The sequence below is a fragment of the Bombina bombina genome, chromosome 2 (genome assembly GCF_027579735.1).
Source record: "Bombina bombina isolate aBomBom1 chromosome 2, aBomBom1.pri, whole genome shotgun sequence".
NCBI lineage: Eukaryota > Metazoa > Chordata > Amphibia > Anura > Bombinatoridae > Bombina > Bombina bombina.
In genome coordinates, this window is record NC_069500.1 from 1,308,061,621 (window position 1) to 1,308,080,450 (window position 18,830).

Sequence of the window (18,830 nt, forward strand, 5' to 3'; positions counted from 1 at the left end):
CAAACCTGAGAAACCGATTGTAATATACCTTTAAGTGGGTTACCTCCCATCTACATCCTTTCCCTATTTAATGTCCTTTCCGGCATTAGCAAACTGCCTGTTTATTGAAGTAATACTAGCTATGCAGTATCTTCCGTTATAGCTCCCTTACTTCAACTTATATCTCTCAGGTCTGATACAATTTCGCCTTGATATATCCTTTAACTGCTTTGCTCCACCACTTCTCTACAGAATTACCTTGTCTACAGTGGATCCCAGGAGAGTGCTTTACCTTTGCATTCCAACCGCTATCACTATTCCAGGTTCGGAACTGTCAGCTTGCGAAGACGTCACTCCGCATACAGGACGTAAGTCACGCTCACACAGCGGAGTACCTCCGCCATCACTCACCCGCCTCAGGTAAGGATCTAAGCACTGCATCTGTTTTCTACCGCAGCTAACTCCGGAGGAATTCAACACACCGATGAGGTACTTGTTCTCCAGGGAACTGAACTGTGTTTCATTGCTGTGTCTGTGGCGGTAATCTTAAGTACTTACAGTGTTTGCTTACCCACGCTCCATTATCATACCCAGGTGGAAGGGGTTACTTTAATCCGCTTAAATGGACTTGTAAATATTTCCTTTAATTTGTGTGAGTGTGTGAAGAATGTATGCATAAGGACTTACTACAGCCAAAACAAGCCTTTATTCAGGATTACAGAAAGAACTCTTTTAGGTCTCCTATTCATAACACAAGCTGTATTTGTTGCGTGAATTGACCTAATGCCTCTGCTGAATTGATACACTCAGTTGTTTATTCTCTGAGTTCTCAATCTAGTCTTCCATATTTTTTCACTCTCATTAATTGCTCACTATATCTTCACTTTGTTACAGTTAATAGTTTCTGAGTGTCTGATATACAAGAGCTACAACAATCATTACAATAATCTTTAAGGAGAGTGTTACACCGATGATGATCTTTGTGTATCGGAATGTGAAGATAAGCATCCTTTAAATCCACTGTAGTCATATATTGACCCTCCTGGATCATAGGTAGGATGGTACAAATAGTTTCCATCTTGAATGATGGAACTCTGAGGAATTTGTTTAAGATCTTTAGATCCAAAATTGGTCTGAAGGTTCCCTCTTTTTTGGGAACCACAAACAGATTTGAGTAAAAACCCTGTCCCTGTTCCTCCTTTGGAACTGGATGGATCACTCCCATAATTAGGAGGCCTCGTACACAGTGTAAGAATGCCTCTCTCTTTATCTGGTTTGCAGATAATTGTGAAAGGTGAAATCTCCCTTTTGGGGGGGAAGCTTTGAAATCCAGAAGATATCCCTGGGATATAATTTCCAGCGCCCAGGGATCCTGGACATCTCTTGCCCACGCCTGGGCGAAGAGTGAAAGTCTGCCCCCTACTAGATCCGTTACCGGATAGGGGGCCGTTCCTTCATGCTGTCTTAGAGGCAGCAGCAGGCTTTTTGGCCTGCTTACCTTTGTTCCAGGTCTGGTTTGGTCTCCAGACCGTCTTGGACTGAGCAAAAGTTCCCTCTTGTTTTGCATTAGAGGAAGTTGATGCCGCACCTGCCTTGAAGTTTCGAAAGGCACGAAAATTAGACTGTTTGGCCCTGGATTTGGACCTGTCCTGAGGAAGGGCATGACCTTTATCCCCAGTAATATCAGCAATAATCTCCTTCAAACCAGGCCCGAATAAGGTCTGCCCCTTGAAGGGAATGTTAAGCAGCTTAGATTTTGAAGTCACGTCAGCTGACCATGATTTAAGCCATAGCGTCCTGTGCGCCTGTATAGCAAAACCAGAATTCTTAGCCGTTAGTTTAGTCAAATGAACAATGGCATCAGAAACAAAAGAATTGGCTAGCTTAAGTGCTCTAAGTTTGCCAAGTATGTCATCAAATAGAGTCGCTACCTGTAAAGCCTGTTCCAGAGACTCAAACCAGAACGCCGCAGCAGCAGTGACAAGAGCAATGCATGCAAGGGGCTGTAGGATAAAACATTTTCTTAAGGTAACCTTCTAATTTTTTATCCATTGGATCTGAAAAAGCACAACTGTCCTCGACAGGGATAGTAGTACGCTTTGCTAGAGTAGAAACTGCTCCCTCCACCTTAGGGACTGTCTGCCATAAGTCCCATGTGGTGGCGTCTATAGGAAACATTTTTCTAAAAATAGGAGGGGGAGAGAACGGCACACCTGGTCTATCCCATTCCTTAGTAATAATTTCTGTAAACCTTTTAGGTATTGGAAAAACATCAGTACACACCGGCACTGCATAGTATTTATCCAGTCTAAACAATTTCTCTGGCATTGCAATTGTATCACAGTCATTCAGAGCAGCTAAAACCTCTTTGAGCAGCACACGGAGGTGTTCAAGCTTAAATATAAATGTAGAAATATCAGAATCAGGTATCCTACCCGAGTCAGAAACATCACCCACAGACTGAAGCTCTCCTTCCTCAGCTTCTGTATATTGTGAGGCAGTATCAGACATGGTTCTTAAAGCGTCAGTATGCTCTGCATTTCGTCTAACCCCAGAGCTATCTCGCTTACCTCTAAATTCAGGTAGTCTGGCTAATACCGCTGACAATGTATTATCCATGACTGCCGCCATGTTTTGTAAAGTAATTGCTATGGGCGCCCTAGATGTACTTGGCGCCATTTGAGCGTGAGTCCCTTGAACAGGAGTCAAAGGATCTGACACGTGGGGAGAGTTAGTCGCATAACTTCCCCCTCGTCAGATTCCTCTAGTGATACATTTTTTAAAGACAGAATATGATCTTTATTGCTTAAAGTGAAATCAGTACATTTGGTACACATTCTAAGAGGGGGTTCCACCATGGCTTTTAAACATAATGAACAAGGAGCTTCCTCTATGTCAGACATGTTTACACAGACTAGCAATGAGACCAGCAAGCTTGGAAAACACTTTAAATTAAGTTAACAAGCAAATATAAAAAACGATACTGTGCCTTTAAGAGAAACAAATTTTGTCAGAATTTGAAAAACAGTGAAAAAAGGCAGTTACACAAACAAAATTTTTACAGTGTGTATAATAAGCTAACAGAGCATTGCACCCACTTGCAAATGGATGATTAACCCCTTAGTTCAAAAAACGGATCAAAAAATGTTTTTTTAACAGTCACAACAAACTGCCACAGCTCTGCTGTGGCCCTACCTTCCCCAATAAACGACTTTGGAAAGCCTTTGAGCCCTTTAGAGATGTCCTATAGCATTCAGGGGACTTCTGAGGAAAAATGGATGTCTCAGTCTGTAATTTTAACTGCGCAAAAAAGCGCTAAAATAGGCCCCTCCCACTCATACTACAACAGTGGAAAGCCTCAGGAAACTGTTTCTAGGCAAAATTTAAGCCAGCCATGTGGAAATAACTAGGCCCCAATAAAGTTTTATCACCAAAGCATATATAAAAACGATTAAACATGCCAGCAAACGTTTTATATTGCAATTTTATAAGGGTATTACCCCTGAGAGTAAGCATGATACCAGTCGCTATTAAATCACTGTATTCAGGCTTAACTTACATTAATCCGGTATCAGCAGCATTTTCTAGCATTTCCAATTCTAGAAAAAATTGTAACTGCACATACCTCATTGCAGAGTAAACTGCACGCCATTCTCCCGCTGAAGTTACCTCTCTCCTCAGACATATGTGAGAACAGCAATGGATCTTAGTTACAACCTACTAAGATCATAGAAAACTCAGGCAGATTCTTCTTTTATTTACTGCCTGAGATAAAATAGTACAACTCCGGTACTATTTAAAATAACAAACTTTTGATTGAAGATAAAAAAACAACTATATTTCACCAATCTCTCTTACTACCTCCATGCGTGTTGAGAGTTTCAAGAAAATGACTGGATATGGCAGTTAGGGGAGGAGCTATATAACAGCTCTGCTGTGGGTGTCCTCTTGCAACTTCCTGTTGGGAATGAGAATATCCCACAAGTAATGGATGATCCGTGGACTGGATACACCTTACAAGAGAAAAGGGATTTATTGCGAGTGTTTGTGCGCATCTGGTTTACCACTCGTATTGCATGTTGAAAGCAAAGGCAATCGCAGTTTTCACTAGAATTATTAGCGAATCCTCAGAGCTCTGGTTAACTGTTTAACTGTTTTGCAAAACAAAAAAGTGTCACAAAACATCAAAAATACATTACAAAGTACAGTTAAACTCATAATAACATAAATAAAAATTTTTTTTTTTAAAAAGTGCACAAAAAAGTTATAATGGTCTCAAAGATATGAGGTCTCAGGTGTTAGAAAAAAAAGAAAGGCAAATGACTAACATAGAGATACAAACATACCTACACGTGTCTAAATATGTATGTGTATATGTATGTATGTATGTATATATATATATATATATATATATATATATATATACACACATATATATATATATATATATAAATACATACACACACACACTAGTCCTAAAGCCCGTGTACACGGACAATTTTTTTTTTTTTTTTTTTTTTTAAGTACAGCGGTCCCACCCCTTGCTCTTTCCCCCCCTCTTTTGCGCTCTCTCTCTCCCCCCTCTGGGCCAAAATGGTTTATTTACCTTATATAATCTAAGAAGTAAAAGTAAACTAAATCTATTATGTCAGCACTTATTAGAAATGTGCACAGGAAAAATGTATTAGTTTTAAACGAATTTCTTCCAAAATTTTAGCTTCAACTAAATTTTCTGTTTTGAGCTACAGTGCACATTTTGGCTATTTTGGAGCTGCAATCATTATTATTATTAACAGGTATTTGTAGAGTGCCAACAGATTCTGCAGCGCTATAAACATAGTTGGTATACAGGATAACATTTATAGGGATCAAATGGGTATAGGGCCCTGCCGAGAGTTGCACTGTTGTAGTCGGCTCTTACGAACGCGATCTACAAAACAGCTGGGCTCATAGGCTTATATTCTAAGGGGTTCAAGGGGAAAGCAATGGAGTTAGGAAAGGTTAGTGTAGGTTGTATGAATCCCTGAATAGTCTTTAGGGAGCGCTTGCAGCTGTTAAAACTAGGGGAGAGTCTTGTGGAGCAAGGCAGGGAGTTCCACAAGATGGGGGTCAGTCTGGAGAAGTCCTGTAAACAGGAATGTGAGGAAGTAACAAGAGAGGAGGAGAGTAGGAAATTGTGAGAAGAGCTAAGGGGACGGGAGGGAGAGTATCTGGAGACAAGGTCTGAAATGTAGGGGGGAGCAGTGCAGTTGAGGGCTTTGTATGTCAGAGTGAGGATTTTGTTTAATCCTGGAGGCAAGAAGAAGCCAGTGAAGGGATTGGCAGAGAGGTGCAGCAGATGAAGAGCGACGTGTAAGGAAGGTGAGCCTGGCAGAGGTATTCATTATGGATTGTAAAGGAGCTAGGCGGCAGCTAAGTAGACCAGAGAGGACAGAGTTGCAGTAGTCGAGACGGGAAAGGATGAGAGAGTGGATTAAAATCCTAGTTGTGTCTTGTGTAAGGAAATGTCTAATTTTAGAGATGTTTTTAAGGTGAAAGCGGCAGGCTTTTACCAAGGACTGAATGTGAGGAGTGAAGGAAAGGTCAAGTGTCACCCCAAGACATCGGGCATGCGGGGTAGGAGTAATGATGGAATTATCAACAGTTATAGAAAATTGGGGGGTGGAGATGTTGGAAGAAGGGGGGAAAATAAGGAGTTCTGTTTTGGAGAGATTTAGCTTAAGGTAGTGAGAGGACATCCAAGATGAGATATGAAAAAGACAGACAGACAGTTAGTGACACGGGTTAGTAAGGAAGGAGGTAGTTCTGGTGCAGAGAGGTAGATTTGGGTGTCATCGGCATACAAATGATATTGAAACCCATGGGACTTTATTAAGGAACCTAATGATGACGTATAGATTGAAAAGAGAAGGGGACAGAGGACAGAGCCTTAAGGTACCCCAACAGAAAGTGGTAACGGGGCAGAGGATGCTCCGTAGAAGGCTACACTAAAGGTACACTAAAGGTTAGATAGATAGAAATAGAACCACAAGAGAGCTGTGTCGCAGATGCCAACGGATTGGAGGATTTGGAGCAAAAGAGGATGGTCAACAGTGTCAAAGGCTGCAGACAGATCAATCATAAGCAGAGAGAAGTGGCCTTTGGATTTTGCTGTAAGTAGGTCATTGGTAACCTTGACAATTGCTGTCTCTGTGGAGTGATGGGGACGATATCTAGATTGCAGTGGGTCAAGAAGACAGTTTAGTGTAAGGGAATGAAATAGACGTGCATATACTAGCTTTTCAAGGAGCTTTGAGGCAAGAGGGAGTAGGGAAATAGGACGGTAGTTGGATGGGGAGGTTGGATCGAGGGAAGGTTTTTTGAGGATAGGTGTGACCAGTGCATGTTTTAGAGATGAGAAAAATATACAAGTGCTGATGGAGAGGTTGAAAATGTGTGCGACTATGAAGAGAGGGAGGGGAGTAGCTGTGAGGGGATAGGGTCGAGGGGACAGGTAGTTTGGTGGAAGGACATTATAAGGGCAGAAACTTCTTCCTCTGTAACAGGGGCAAAAGAGCTAAATTTAAGGGTATTTGGGTTTTGGATGATTGTGAGCTTTTGAGGGGGTGGGAGATTCGTAGTAAGTTGAGAGGTGATTTCATTTCTGATGGAGTCAGTTTTGTTATTGAAGTGGCTGGCAAAATCTTGAGCTGAGAGAGAAGATGTATTAGGAGGTGGGGTGGGCGGAGAAGAGTATTGAACATGGAAAACAGACGTTTTTGGGTTAGAGAAAAGAGTAGAGATGAGATTAGAGAAGTATTGCTGCTTATAAAGATTAAGGGCAGAATAGTAAGAGTTCAGGATGAACTTGTAGTGAAGAAAGTCAGCTGAATTCCGAGATTTCCTCCAGTGTCGCTCAGCAGTACGGGAACATCTGCGTAGGTAGATATTATTGTTAAAATGGAGCACTCACAATGAGAGCTAAAATGCGGCAGTATTGGACAGAAAAAAAGTTATACCGGACAATTTTGACTATAGCAAACGCAGAAAATTAACCACAAATGCCTAATCACTATGTCCTAGATAAATATACTGGGAAAGGTTAAATTATGTGTTTAAGCACAAATGATGATGCGAATGAATATAATTAATATGCTAATTATTAATGTGTCTCAGATACAAATAGATATAGATATAAACATGAAAATATACATATAAATTCATGAGAAATACATTTAATTACAATAACAGTTTTTAAAAGGTCGACCTTAAAATTAACAAATAACACTAAATCAAAACATAAATTAGAGTAAAATACAATACAATAAAGAAAAATACAATAAAAATCGCATCAGCATACAAAATTGTATATCCAATGAACAATGGAACAAACGTCCTCAAAGTGTCAAAAAGTCTGTAAAAGAGTCTTTTTTGTCCTTGATGCTTGCAAACTTGAAAAATCCGTGTGAACGACAAGCCTCCTAGTGACAAAGGACAAACTCAGTTAGGAAAGTTGATATCTGCAATGGTTTAATGTCCAGATGCAGTGTGATTCTTAGTCCCAGCTGTTCACCACATATTGCACTTGTTAAAATATAAATATACAACAGTCAAACAATAGTATATCAATACAAATGACTACTCGCAATCCTGGAGCCTTGGATCCTACAAGCGGCAGCCGACTGAATAACCCCTGAAGCTGACAAGCTGAATCTAACAGCCTGAACAGTCAAGGTGCCGTGGGCTAAAATTCAGAGGCGCCGTTTATCACAGGACTACCGGCTCTATGCGAGATGGAAAAGTACCTCCGTTTGCGGAGTAATAGTAAGCAGAGCAACGCGTTTCAATTAATGAGCTTGAGAAAGATTTATTAATTGAAACGCGTTGCTCTGCTTACTATTACTCCGCAAACGGAGGTACTTTTCCATCTCGCATAGAGCCGGTAGTCCTGTGATAAACGGCGCCTCTGAATTTTAGCCCACGGCACCTTGACTGTTCAGGCTGTTAGATTCAGCTTGTCAGCTTCAGGGGTTATTCAGTCGGCTGCCGCTTGTAGGATCCAAGGCTCCAGGATTGCGAGTAGTCATTTGTATTGATATACTATTGTTTGACTGTTGTATATTTATATTTTAACAAGTGCAATATGTGGTGAACAGCTGGGACTAAGAATCACACTGCATCTGGACATTAAACCATTGCAGATATCAACTTTCCTAACTGAGTTTGTCCTTTGTCACTAGGAGGCTTGTCGTTCACACGGATTTTTCAAGTTTGCAAGCATCAAGGACAAAAAAGACTCTTTTACAGACTTTTTGACACTTTGAGGACGTTTGTTCCATTGTTCATTGGATATACAATTTTGTATGCTGATGCGATTTTTATTGTATTTTTCTTTATTGTATTGTATTTTACTCTAATTTATGTTTTGATTTAGTGTTATTTGTTAATTTTAAGGTCGACCTTTTAAAAACTGTTATTGTAATTAAATGTATTTCTCATGAATTTATATGTATATTTTCATGTTTATATCTATATCTATTTGTATCTGAGACACATTAATAATTAGCATATTAATTATATTCATTCGCATCATCATTTGTGCTTAAACACATAATTTAACCTTTCCCAGTATATTTATCTAGGACATAGTGATTAGGCATTTGTGGTTAATTTTCTGCGTTTGCTATAGTCAAAATTGTCCGGTATAACTTTTTTTCTGTCCAATACTGCCGCATTTTAGCTCTCATTGTGAGCGCTCCATTTTAACAATAATATCTATTTGCCAGTTTTTATAGAATTTGAGAGACTTCTATTTATTTTGGAGTTTGTGTAGTAGTTTAATTTTGGCGCAGTCTCACACATACTTTCTGCTTTTGTGACATCTGCGTAGGTACAGTGTCAGAGGAGTATGCCAAGGTTTAGGATAAGAGTGTGGTTTCTGAGTATGGTAGGAGGGGCCAGTGTCAATGACCGATGTAAGGGTGGAGTTATAGTGGCAGATAGATTGGTCAGGGCAGGAACTTTTCATTTTTTCACTTTCTTTTAACTTATTCTTTTATTTATACATCTAATTTTTAACTTAGTACTGAAAACAAAAATGTCCCTTTATGAGACGAAAGTCTCTGAAAGTTGCATATTCTGTTTGAACCATGAAACTTTAATTTTTATATTCATGCCCCTTTAACACAGTTTTGCAAGGGAATTGCAATGTAACAGGAATATGTGTATCCTTCTGTCTGAAAACACATGGATACTTTGCAAAGTTGAAAGAGCTCAAAACTACTATAATGCACTCAATTAAAAATCTCAATAAATTAAACACACAGTCAACATTTTAACATTAGTTTGTTTTTTGTTTCTTCCTGTATTGTACTGTGGATTTTTGAAAATCATCATACAAATGACATTTTGTGATTTGCATTGTTGTGTTTCAATTTAAGTACCTTCAATAAAGGTTTATTCAAATCAACATTCAAAAGGATTAACATGTAACATTTGGACTACAATTATCATAGAAATACAAGGAACTTCAAATTATTTTAGGGAAAAAAAAACGGTTTTAATAATATTATGGACAAAGTGTATTTCACTTTCCACTACCAAACAATTTTCCTTTCTGTCAAATATTATTTCTTCTTGTGGTGAGTGCCCCTCAATAGAAAAAGGTTCCCTAATCTATTGTCATATGGTGCTGCATTTTGTAAAGAATAAGAACCATACAGATTGAGTATTCCCATATACAGGCAACTGTAATTAAAAATAGAAGACTAAAAATTATTTTCTATATTACTTACAGGTTAATTATTTCTTATGGTATCCCTTGTTGAAACTTAACTAGTTTATATAAGAGCATACTGAGGTAGGCTAAGAAGTGTGCATGTGTTCTGAGCACTAAGTGGCAGCAGTAACTGTAACAATGTTAAAACAAAGTGTGCACAACACTACTCCTTCCTCAGTAGTTTGTTAAAGGGACACAAGTCAAAATTAAAAAAATGTCATTATTCAGATAGAGCATGTAATTTTAAACAACTTTCCAATTTATTTCCATTAAAAAAAGTGCACAGTCTTTTTATATTTAAACTTTTTGAGTCACCAGCTCCTACTGAGCATGTGCAAGAATTCACAGCATATACGTATTTGCATTTGTGATTGACCGATGGCTGTCATATGGTACGTGTATGCATTTGAGATTGGCTGATGGCTGTCACATGGTACAGGGGGAGTGGAAATAAACATAACTTTTAAAATTGTCAGAAAAAAAAAATCTACTATTCATTTGAAGTTCAGACTAAGGGGTATATTTATCAAGCTCCGTATGGAGCTTGAGGCCCATTGTTTGGCTCGCCGGAAAAAGAAGTTATGAAGCAGCGGTCTAAAGACCTCTGCTGCATAACTTGTCCGCCTGCTCTGAGGCGGCGGACAGAAATCAACCCGATCGAATACGATTGGGTTGATTGACACCCTCTGCTAGCGGTGGTATTGCACCAGCAGTGCCGTCGGCATTTATCGATGTGCAGCGGACATGATCCGCATCATAGTAAATAGGCCCATAAGTGCTATTGCATTGTCTTGTTATCTTGCATTTGTTGATTAATGCAAATCTACTGTGTTGACTGGCCCTTTATGGAAAGGAACTAATTTCAACAAAGTATACCAACAGGAAGCAGTACATTTGATAAACGGAGTAAACAAATGGACACAAAACAAAACCCATTTTTTTTTTTCATGATTCAGACAGAGCAGGCAATTTTAAGCAACTTTTTAATTTACTCCTATTATAATTTTTTCTTTGTTTTCTTGCTCTCTTTATTTGAAAAAAACAGGAATGTAAATGTAGCCACCAATCAGTAAGCGCTAACCAGGTGCTGAACCAAAAATGGCCCGCTCCTATGTTTACTTTCTTGCTTTTTCAAATAAAGATCGCAAGAGAACAAAGAAAAATGTATACTAGAAGTAAATTAGAAAGTTGCTTAAAACTGCATGCTCTACCTGAATTATGAAATAAAAAAAATAATTGAGTTTTGTGTCCCTTTAAATTTATGCTCTGAATCAAGAAAGTTTAATGTTGACTTCTGTGTTCCTTTAACTGCTCTTTGGGCCTTCAGGGTGATACCAACCTCAAGCCTTACTTGATTTCCTCACAACTGGCTGAGTGCTACTGTACAGTACAGTACAGGATTTCTTGTAACTGCATTTTGAATTTTGTGCAACAGCTAAAGGAAACAAAGTAATTCATGTTCTACTCAGGGCCAGATAGAGCATAAACAAGCCGAGGTAAATAAAGATTTTGTAGAATGTATAAAACAGTAAACCTACACAGTTGTACTAACAATAATTCAACATGATAGAAGCTGATGTAAGTTTCTGGCTGCCCCAGTGATTTTTTAAGCCATTGTTTGCTGTGAAAATCAAGTATTTTACAAACCTGTGGTCTGTTTGGTACAGCTTCTCTTTTTATGAAACTCTTCTTTATCCATGACGGTATAAGAAAAAACACTGATTGGCTCCACACACTGCCTGATGCGGCTGAAGTCAAGAATATACTTGAATCATCTCTTCCTCGAATTAACCTCTCGATTTGCTGCACATCTATTAAAATAAAAAGATTCCAGTCAGATGTGCATGTCACTCAAACCAAACATTATTACTATTATTATTCTTACTGATGACAATAATAATAATTATTTTATATAACATTCTCAATAAATAGGTCTTTGGAAGTACTCACTGGTCTTTTCCAACCCATCTACAGTCCAAAAAATATTAAAGGGACACTGAACCCAACATTTTTCTTTTGTGATTCAGATAGAGCTTGTAATTTTAAGCAACTTTCTAATTTACTCCTATTATCAATTTTTCTTTGTTCTCTTGCTTTCTTTATTTGAAAAAGAAGGCATATAAGCTTTTTTTGGTTCAGACTCTGGACAGCTTTTTTTTTTTATTGGTGGATGAATTTAACCACAAATAAGCAAGGACAACTCAGGTTGTTCACCAAAAATGGGACGGCATCTAAACCTACATTCTTGCATTTCAAATAAAGATACCAAGAGAATGAAGAACATTTGATAATAGGCGTCAATTAGAAAGTTGCTTACAATTGAATCACAAAAGAAAAAAATTGAGTTCAGTGTCCCTTTAACAAGATTTATATATAAAATACAAACCTCAAAATGATGGCACCTTCGGTAATGAGGTATATAATGTTTTGCCATCTCGCTGTAGGTAGAATCGTTCAGTAGTTATCATTGTCCTCTGCATATCCTTTGCTGTTGGCTTTGGTGTTTCTATGACCAAGCTAAGATTTATTACAATATAGAAGGGAAAGAGCGCAGTCCCTGACATTGATGTGGCAGCTCATTTTACAACAGGCTGAGCATGAAGAAACAAATAATCTCCTATTTTTGTAATTTTCAGCCTGTAATTCAAAATTTCTCATTCATGATTCCAATAGAGCATACAATTTTAAATGAATTTTCAGTAAACTTTTATTATCTAATATGCTTCCTACTCTAAGTATCCTTTGTTGAAAATTATACCTAGGTAGGCATTGCTGTGAGATTTCACAGAACTTACAGACGCACATTCACTAGCTTGTCCTGGGACAAGTATCCTGACTGGCTGCTTAAAGGGACATTATACACTAGATTTTTCTCTTTGCATAAATGTTTTGTAGATGATCCATTTATATAGCCCATACAGGTTTTTTTTGTTTTTTTTAAATGTAAAGTTTTGCTTATTTTAAATAACATTGCGTTGATTTTCAGACTCCAAACCAAGGCCCGCAGTTTTAAAGTATACTGATGTATTCCTACCCCAGCTTGCTCCTGTTTGTGTAAAGAGTCTTTTCATATGCAGAGGAAGGGGGGGGGGAGGGGAGTGCCTGCTTTTTTGCTATAGAACCACTTGCAGTGGGTGTTCCAGCTAACCTTTTAAACAGAGCTAAACTGGGAGCTTCTAAGTAAGTTTTTAAACGGTTTTATACCAGTGTCGGTGCATATTCGTCTTTATAGTAGTGTCTATTACATGCAGTTAAATAAAAATTGGTGTATACTGTCCCTTTAAAGTCTCTTTACAGAGAGGTGTAAATACATAGGAAGCTTGAGGTAAAATATCTTCTATTTTTTCCCATAGAGATGTTCAGGTGATATTTTCTAGTCAGCTTTTTACAGCTATGCTGCATCACTTTCATGGGCTTCAACATTTGGGTATCATGGCCCCTTTAAGTACATGAGTCATAATGATCATAACTCAATTGCAAGTGGTCCCAGAGAATTTGTAATCTGTATGTCCATTTGTAGTAAATGAATGAAGAACACAAAGTTTAATCATATTTGCTTATATCCTTAGTAGATGCGAAATAGCCAACTACCTTATGTCTCTAAAGTAAAGCTTTTTCCATCTTTAGAAAATGATGGACAATTCATGGAATATTTACAAAATTAACCACTTTCAGAAGGAAAGTACAGAAAAATCTTTAAAATTGCTTTAATCTACCAAAAAATAGGGAGGTACGTAGACTAGAGCTCCAGTCTGTCCAACTCATTTAGCTACAAAACAATTTACAATGTTTATCAAAAGAGAGGAAACTTAGAGAGAGACCACCTTCTACAAGTTCAAAGATGGACACCAAAAGAACTATGCATCATTTGATCCCCATCCAGCTAATTAAATGCAAGACGCAATATCCTCTTAAAATGAAGGAATATAAAACATCATTGCAATAAACATTCAATTTTGATTTTTTGTTGTTGAACATTTGTCCACAGACCAAATGTTAAGTCAGGATGTTCTATGACCCTGAACAGAAAGCAATTAGCAGCCAAAAAATTATCCATAAAAGTGTTTAACAAAGGACCGTTTTCCTAAATCTGAAGTGTATCAAAGAATTAGACCCTTAAAGGAACATAAAACACCTTTTGAATTCCCCATAAAGGCCTAGATTATAAGTGGAGCTCAAAAATATCAGCGCTATTATTATATGTTAACACTGCTACAGCACAATCAATAGTGCTTCTATTTTTGCGCTCATATTATTAAGTCCTAAGTTATTTTAGTGCTTGAGTGATAATCTAGGATACATCTCTATGTCGGCTAGCGTAGGTGCACTAAATTCCACACATAATAGCATTCTATGGGGGGGGGGGGTTGCAGTAAAAACATAATTTATGCTTACCTGATAAATTCCTTTCTTCTGTTGTGTGATCAGTCCACGGGTCATCATTACTTCTGGGATATAACTCCTCCCCAACAGGAAATGCAAGAGGATTCACCCAGCAGAGCTGCATATAGCTCCTCCCCTCTACGTCAGTCCCAGTCATTCGACCAAGAATCAACGAGAAAGGAGTAACCAAGGGTGAAGTGGTGACTGGAGTATAATTTTAAAAAATATTTACCTGCCTTAAAAACAGGGCGGGCCGTGGACTGATCACACAACAGAAGAAAGGAATTTATCAGGTAAGCATAAATTATGTTTTCTTCTGTTATGTGTGATCAGTCCACGGGTCATCATTACTTCTGGGATACCAATACCAAAGCAAAAGTACACGGATGACGGGAGGGATAGGCAGGCTCATTATACAGAAGGAACCACTGCCTGAAGAACCTTTCTCCCAAAAATAGCCTCCGAAGAAGCAAAAGTGTCAAATTTGTAAAATTTGGAAAAAGTATGAAGCGAAGACCAAGTTGCAGCCTTGCAAATCTGTTCAACAGAGGCCTCATTCTTAAAGGCCCAAGTGGAAGCCACAGCTCTAGTGGAGTGGGCTGTAATTCTTTCAGGAGGCTGCTGTCCAGCAGTCTCATAGGCTAACCGTATTATGCTACGAAGCCAAAAAGAGAGAGAGGTAGCAGAAGCTCTTTGACCTCTCCTCTGTCCAGAATAAACGACAAACAGGGAAGAAGTTTGACGAAAATCTTTAGTTGCCTGCAAGTAGAACTTGAGGGCACGAACTACATCCAGATTGTGTAGAAGACGTTCCTTCTTTGAAGAAGGATTTGGACACAAGGATGGAACAACAATCTCTTGATTGATATTCCTGTTAGTAACTACCTTAGGTAAGAACCCAGGTTTAGTACGCAGAACTACCTTGTCTGAGTGAAAAATCAGATAAGGAGAATCACAATGTAATGCTGATAACTCAGAGACTCTTCGAGCCGAGGAAATAGCCATTAAAAACAGAACTTTCCAAGATAACAATTTTATATCAATGGAATGAAGGGGTTCAAACGGAACACCCTGTAAAACGTTAAGAACTAAGTTTAAACTCCATGGTGGAGCAACAGCTTTAAACACAGGCTTGATCCTAGCTAAAGCCTGACAAAAGGCCTGGACGTCTGGATTTTCTGACAGACGCCTGTGTAACAAGATGGACAGAGCTGAAATCTGTCCCTTTAATGAACTAGCCGATAAACCCTTTTCTAAGCCTTCTTGTAGAAAGGACAAGATCCTAGAGATCCTAACCTTACTCCAGGAGTAACGTTTGGATTCACACCAGTATAGGTATTTACGCCAAATTTTATGGTAAATCTTTCTGGTAACAGGCTTCCTAGCCTGTATCAGGGTATCAATAACCGACTCAGAAAAACCACGTCTTGATAAAATCAAGCGTTCAATTTCCAAGCAGTCAGCTTCAGAGAAGTTAGATTTTGATGTTTGAACGGACCCTGTATCAGAAGGTCCTGCCTTAGAGGTAGAGACCAAGGCGGACAGGATGACATGTCCACTAGATCTGCATACCAAGTCCTGCGTGGCCATGCAGGTGCTATTAGAATCACTGATGCTCTCTCCTGTTTGATTTTGGCAATCAATCGAGGAAGCAGCGGGAAGGGTGGAAACACATAAGCCATCCCGAAGTTCCAAGGTGCTGTCAAAGCATCTATCAGAACCGCTCCCGGATCCCTGGATCTGGACCCGTAGTGAGGAAGCTTGGCGTTCTGGCGAGACGCCATGAGATCTATCTGTGGTTTGCCCCAACGTCGAAGTATTTGGGCAAAGACCTCCGGATGAAGTTCCCACTCCCCCGGATGAAAAGTCTGGCGACTCAAGAAATCCGCCTCCCAGTTCTCCACTCCCGGGATGTGGATTGCTGACAGGTGGCAAGAGTGAGACTCTGCCCATCGAATTATCTTTGATACTTCCATCATTGCTAGGGAGCTCTTTGTCCCTCCCTGATGGTTGATGTAAGCTACAGTCGTGATATTGTCCGACTGAAACCTGATGAACCCCCGAGTTGTTAATTGGGGCCAAGCCAGAAGGGCATTGAGAACTGCTCTCAATTCCAGAATGTTTATTGGAAGGAGACTCTCCTCCTGATTCCATAATCCCTGAGCCTTCAGAGAATTCCAGACAGCGCCCCAACCTAGTAGGCTGGCGTCTGTTGTTACAATTGTCCAGTCTGGCCTGCTGAATGGCATCCCCCTGGACAGGTGTGGCCGATGAAGCCACCATAGAAGAGAATTTCTGGTCTCTTGATTCAGATTCAGAGTAGGGGACAAATCTGAGTAATCCCCATTCCACTGACTTAGCATGCATAATTGCAGCGGTCTGAGGTGTAGGCGTGCAAAAGGTACTATGTCCATTGCCGCTACCATTAAGCCGATCACCTCCATGCATTGAGCTACTGACGGGTGTTGAATGGAATGAAGGACACGGCATGCATCTTGAAGCTTTGTTAACCTGTCCTCTGTCAGGTAAATCTTCATTTCTACAGAATCTATAAGAGTCCCCAAGAATGGAACTCTTGTGAGAGGAAAAAGAGAACTCTTCTTTTCGTTCACTTTCCATCCATGCGACCTTAGAAATGCCAGAACTAACTCTGTATGAGACTTGGCAGTTTGAAAGCTTGAAGCTTGTATTAGAATGTCGTCTAGGTACGGAGCTACCGAAATCCCTCGCGGTCTTAGTACCGCCAGGAGGGCACCTAGAATCTTTGTGAAGATTCTTGGGGCCGTAGCCAATCCGAATGGAAGAGCTACAAACTGGTAGTGCCTGTCTAGGAAGGCAAACCGTAGATACCGGTGATGATCCTTGTGGATCGGTATGTGAAGGTAAGCATCTTTTAAATCCACTGTGGTCATGTACTGACCCTTTTGGATCATGGGCAAGATTGTCCGAATAGTTTCCATTTTGAACGATGGAACTCTTAGGAATTTGTTTAGAATCTTTAAATCTAAGATTGGTCTGAAAGTTCCCTCTTTTTTGGGAACCACAAACAGGTTTGAGTAGAACCCTTGTCCTTGTTCCGACCGCGGAACCGGATGGATCACTCCCATTAATAACAGATCTTGTACACAGCGTAGAAACGCTTCTTTCTTTATCTGGTTTGTTGACAATCTTGACAGATGAAATCTCCCTCTTGGGGGAGATAATTTGAAGTCTAGAAGGTATCCCTGAGATATGATCTCTAGCGCCCAGGGATCCTGAACATCTCTTGCCCAGGCCTGGGCGAAGAGAGAAAGTCTGCCCCCCACTAGATCCGGTCCCGGATCGGGGGCTCTCGGTTCATGCTGTCTTTGGGGCAGCAGCAGGTTTCCTGGCCTGTTTGCCCTTGTTCCAGGACTGGTTGGGCTTCCAGCCTTGCCTGTAACGAGCAACAGCTCCTTCCTGTTTTGGTGCAGTGGAGGTTGATGCTGCTCCTGTTTTGAAATTCCGAAAGGGACGAAAATTAGACTGTCTAGCCTTAGCTTTGGCTTTGTCTTGAGGTAGGGCGTGGCCCTTACCTCCTGTAATGTCAGCGATAATTTCTTTCAAACCGGGCCCAAATAAGGACTGCCCCTTGAAAGGTATATTAAGTAATTTGGACTTAGAAGTAACATCAGCTGACCAGGATTTTAGCCACAGTGCCCTACGTGCCTGTATGGCGAATCCTGAGTTCTTAGCCGTAAGTTTGGTTAAATGTACTACGGCCTCCGAAATGAATGAATTAGCTAGTTTAAGGACTCTAAGCCTGTCCATAATGTTGTCTAGCGTAGATGAACTAAGGTTCTCTTCCAGAGACTCAATCCAAAATGCAGCCGCAGCCGTAATCGGCACGATACATGCAAGGGGTTGCAAAATAAAACCTTGTTGAACAAACATTTTCTTAAGGTAACCCTCTAATTTTTTATCCATTGGATCTGAAAAGGCACAGCTATCCTCCACCGGGATAGTGGTACGCTTAGCTAGAGTAGAAACTGCTCCCTCCACCTTAGGGACCGTTTGCCATAAGTCCCGAGTGGTGGCGTCTATTGGAAACATCTTTCTAAATATTGGAGGGGGTGAGAACGGCACACCGGGTCTATCCCACTCCTTAGTAACAATTTCAGTTAATCTCTTAGGTATAGGAAAAACGTCAGTACTCGCCGGTACCGCAAAGTATTTATCCAACCTACATAGTTTCTCTGGTATTGCAACGGTGTTACAATCATTGAGAGCTGCTAAGACCTCCCCTAGTAATACACGGAGGTTCTCCAATTTAAATTTAAAATTTGAAATATCTGAATCCAATCTGTTTGGATCAGAACCGTCACCCACAGAATGAAGCTCTCCGTCTTCATGCTCTGCAAGCTGTGACGCAGTATCAGACATGGCCCTAGTATTGTCAGCGCACTCTGTTCTCACCCCAGAGTGATCACGCTTGCCTCTTAGTTCTGGTAATTTAGACAAAACTTCAGTCATAACAGTAGCCATATCTTGTAATGTTATCTGTAATGGCCGCCCAGATGTACTAGGCGCCATAATATCACGCACCTCCCGGGCGGGAGATGCAGGTACTGCCGCGTGAGGCGAGTTAGTCGGCATAACTCTCCCCTCGCAGATTGGTGAAATTTGTTCACATTGTACAGATTGACTTTTATTTAAAGTAGCATCAATACATTTAGTACATAAATTTCTATTG

The 18,830-nt window shown here is 39.9% G+C and overlaps 1 protein-coding gene across 2 annotated transcripts in view; it reads right to left on the reverse strand.

Moving 5' to 3' along the window:
- Positions 1 to 18,830, reverse strand: part of EVC2 (EvC ciliary complex subunit 2) — a 427,809-nt gene that overhangs the window by 351,226 nt on the left and 57,753 nt on the right. For both annotated transcript variants that reach the window (XM_053704149.1, XM_053704148.1), the window contains exon 3: positions 11,384 to 11,547. In XM_053704149.1, the coding sequence (XP_053560124.1) occupies positions 11,384 to 11,547 (164 nt within the window). The remainder of the gene's footprint in view (positions 1 to 11,383; positions 11,548 to 18,830) is intronic.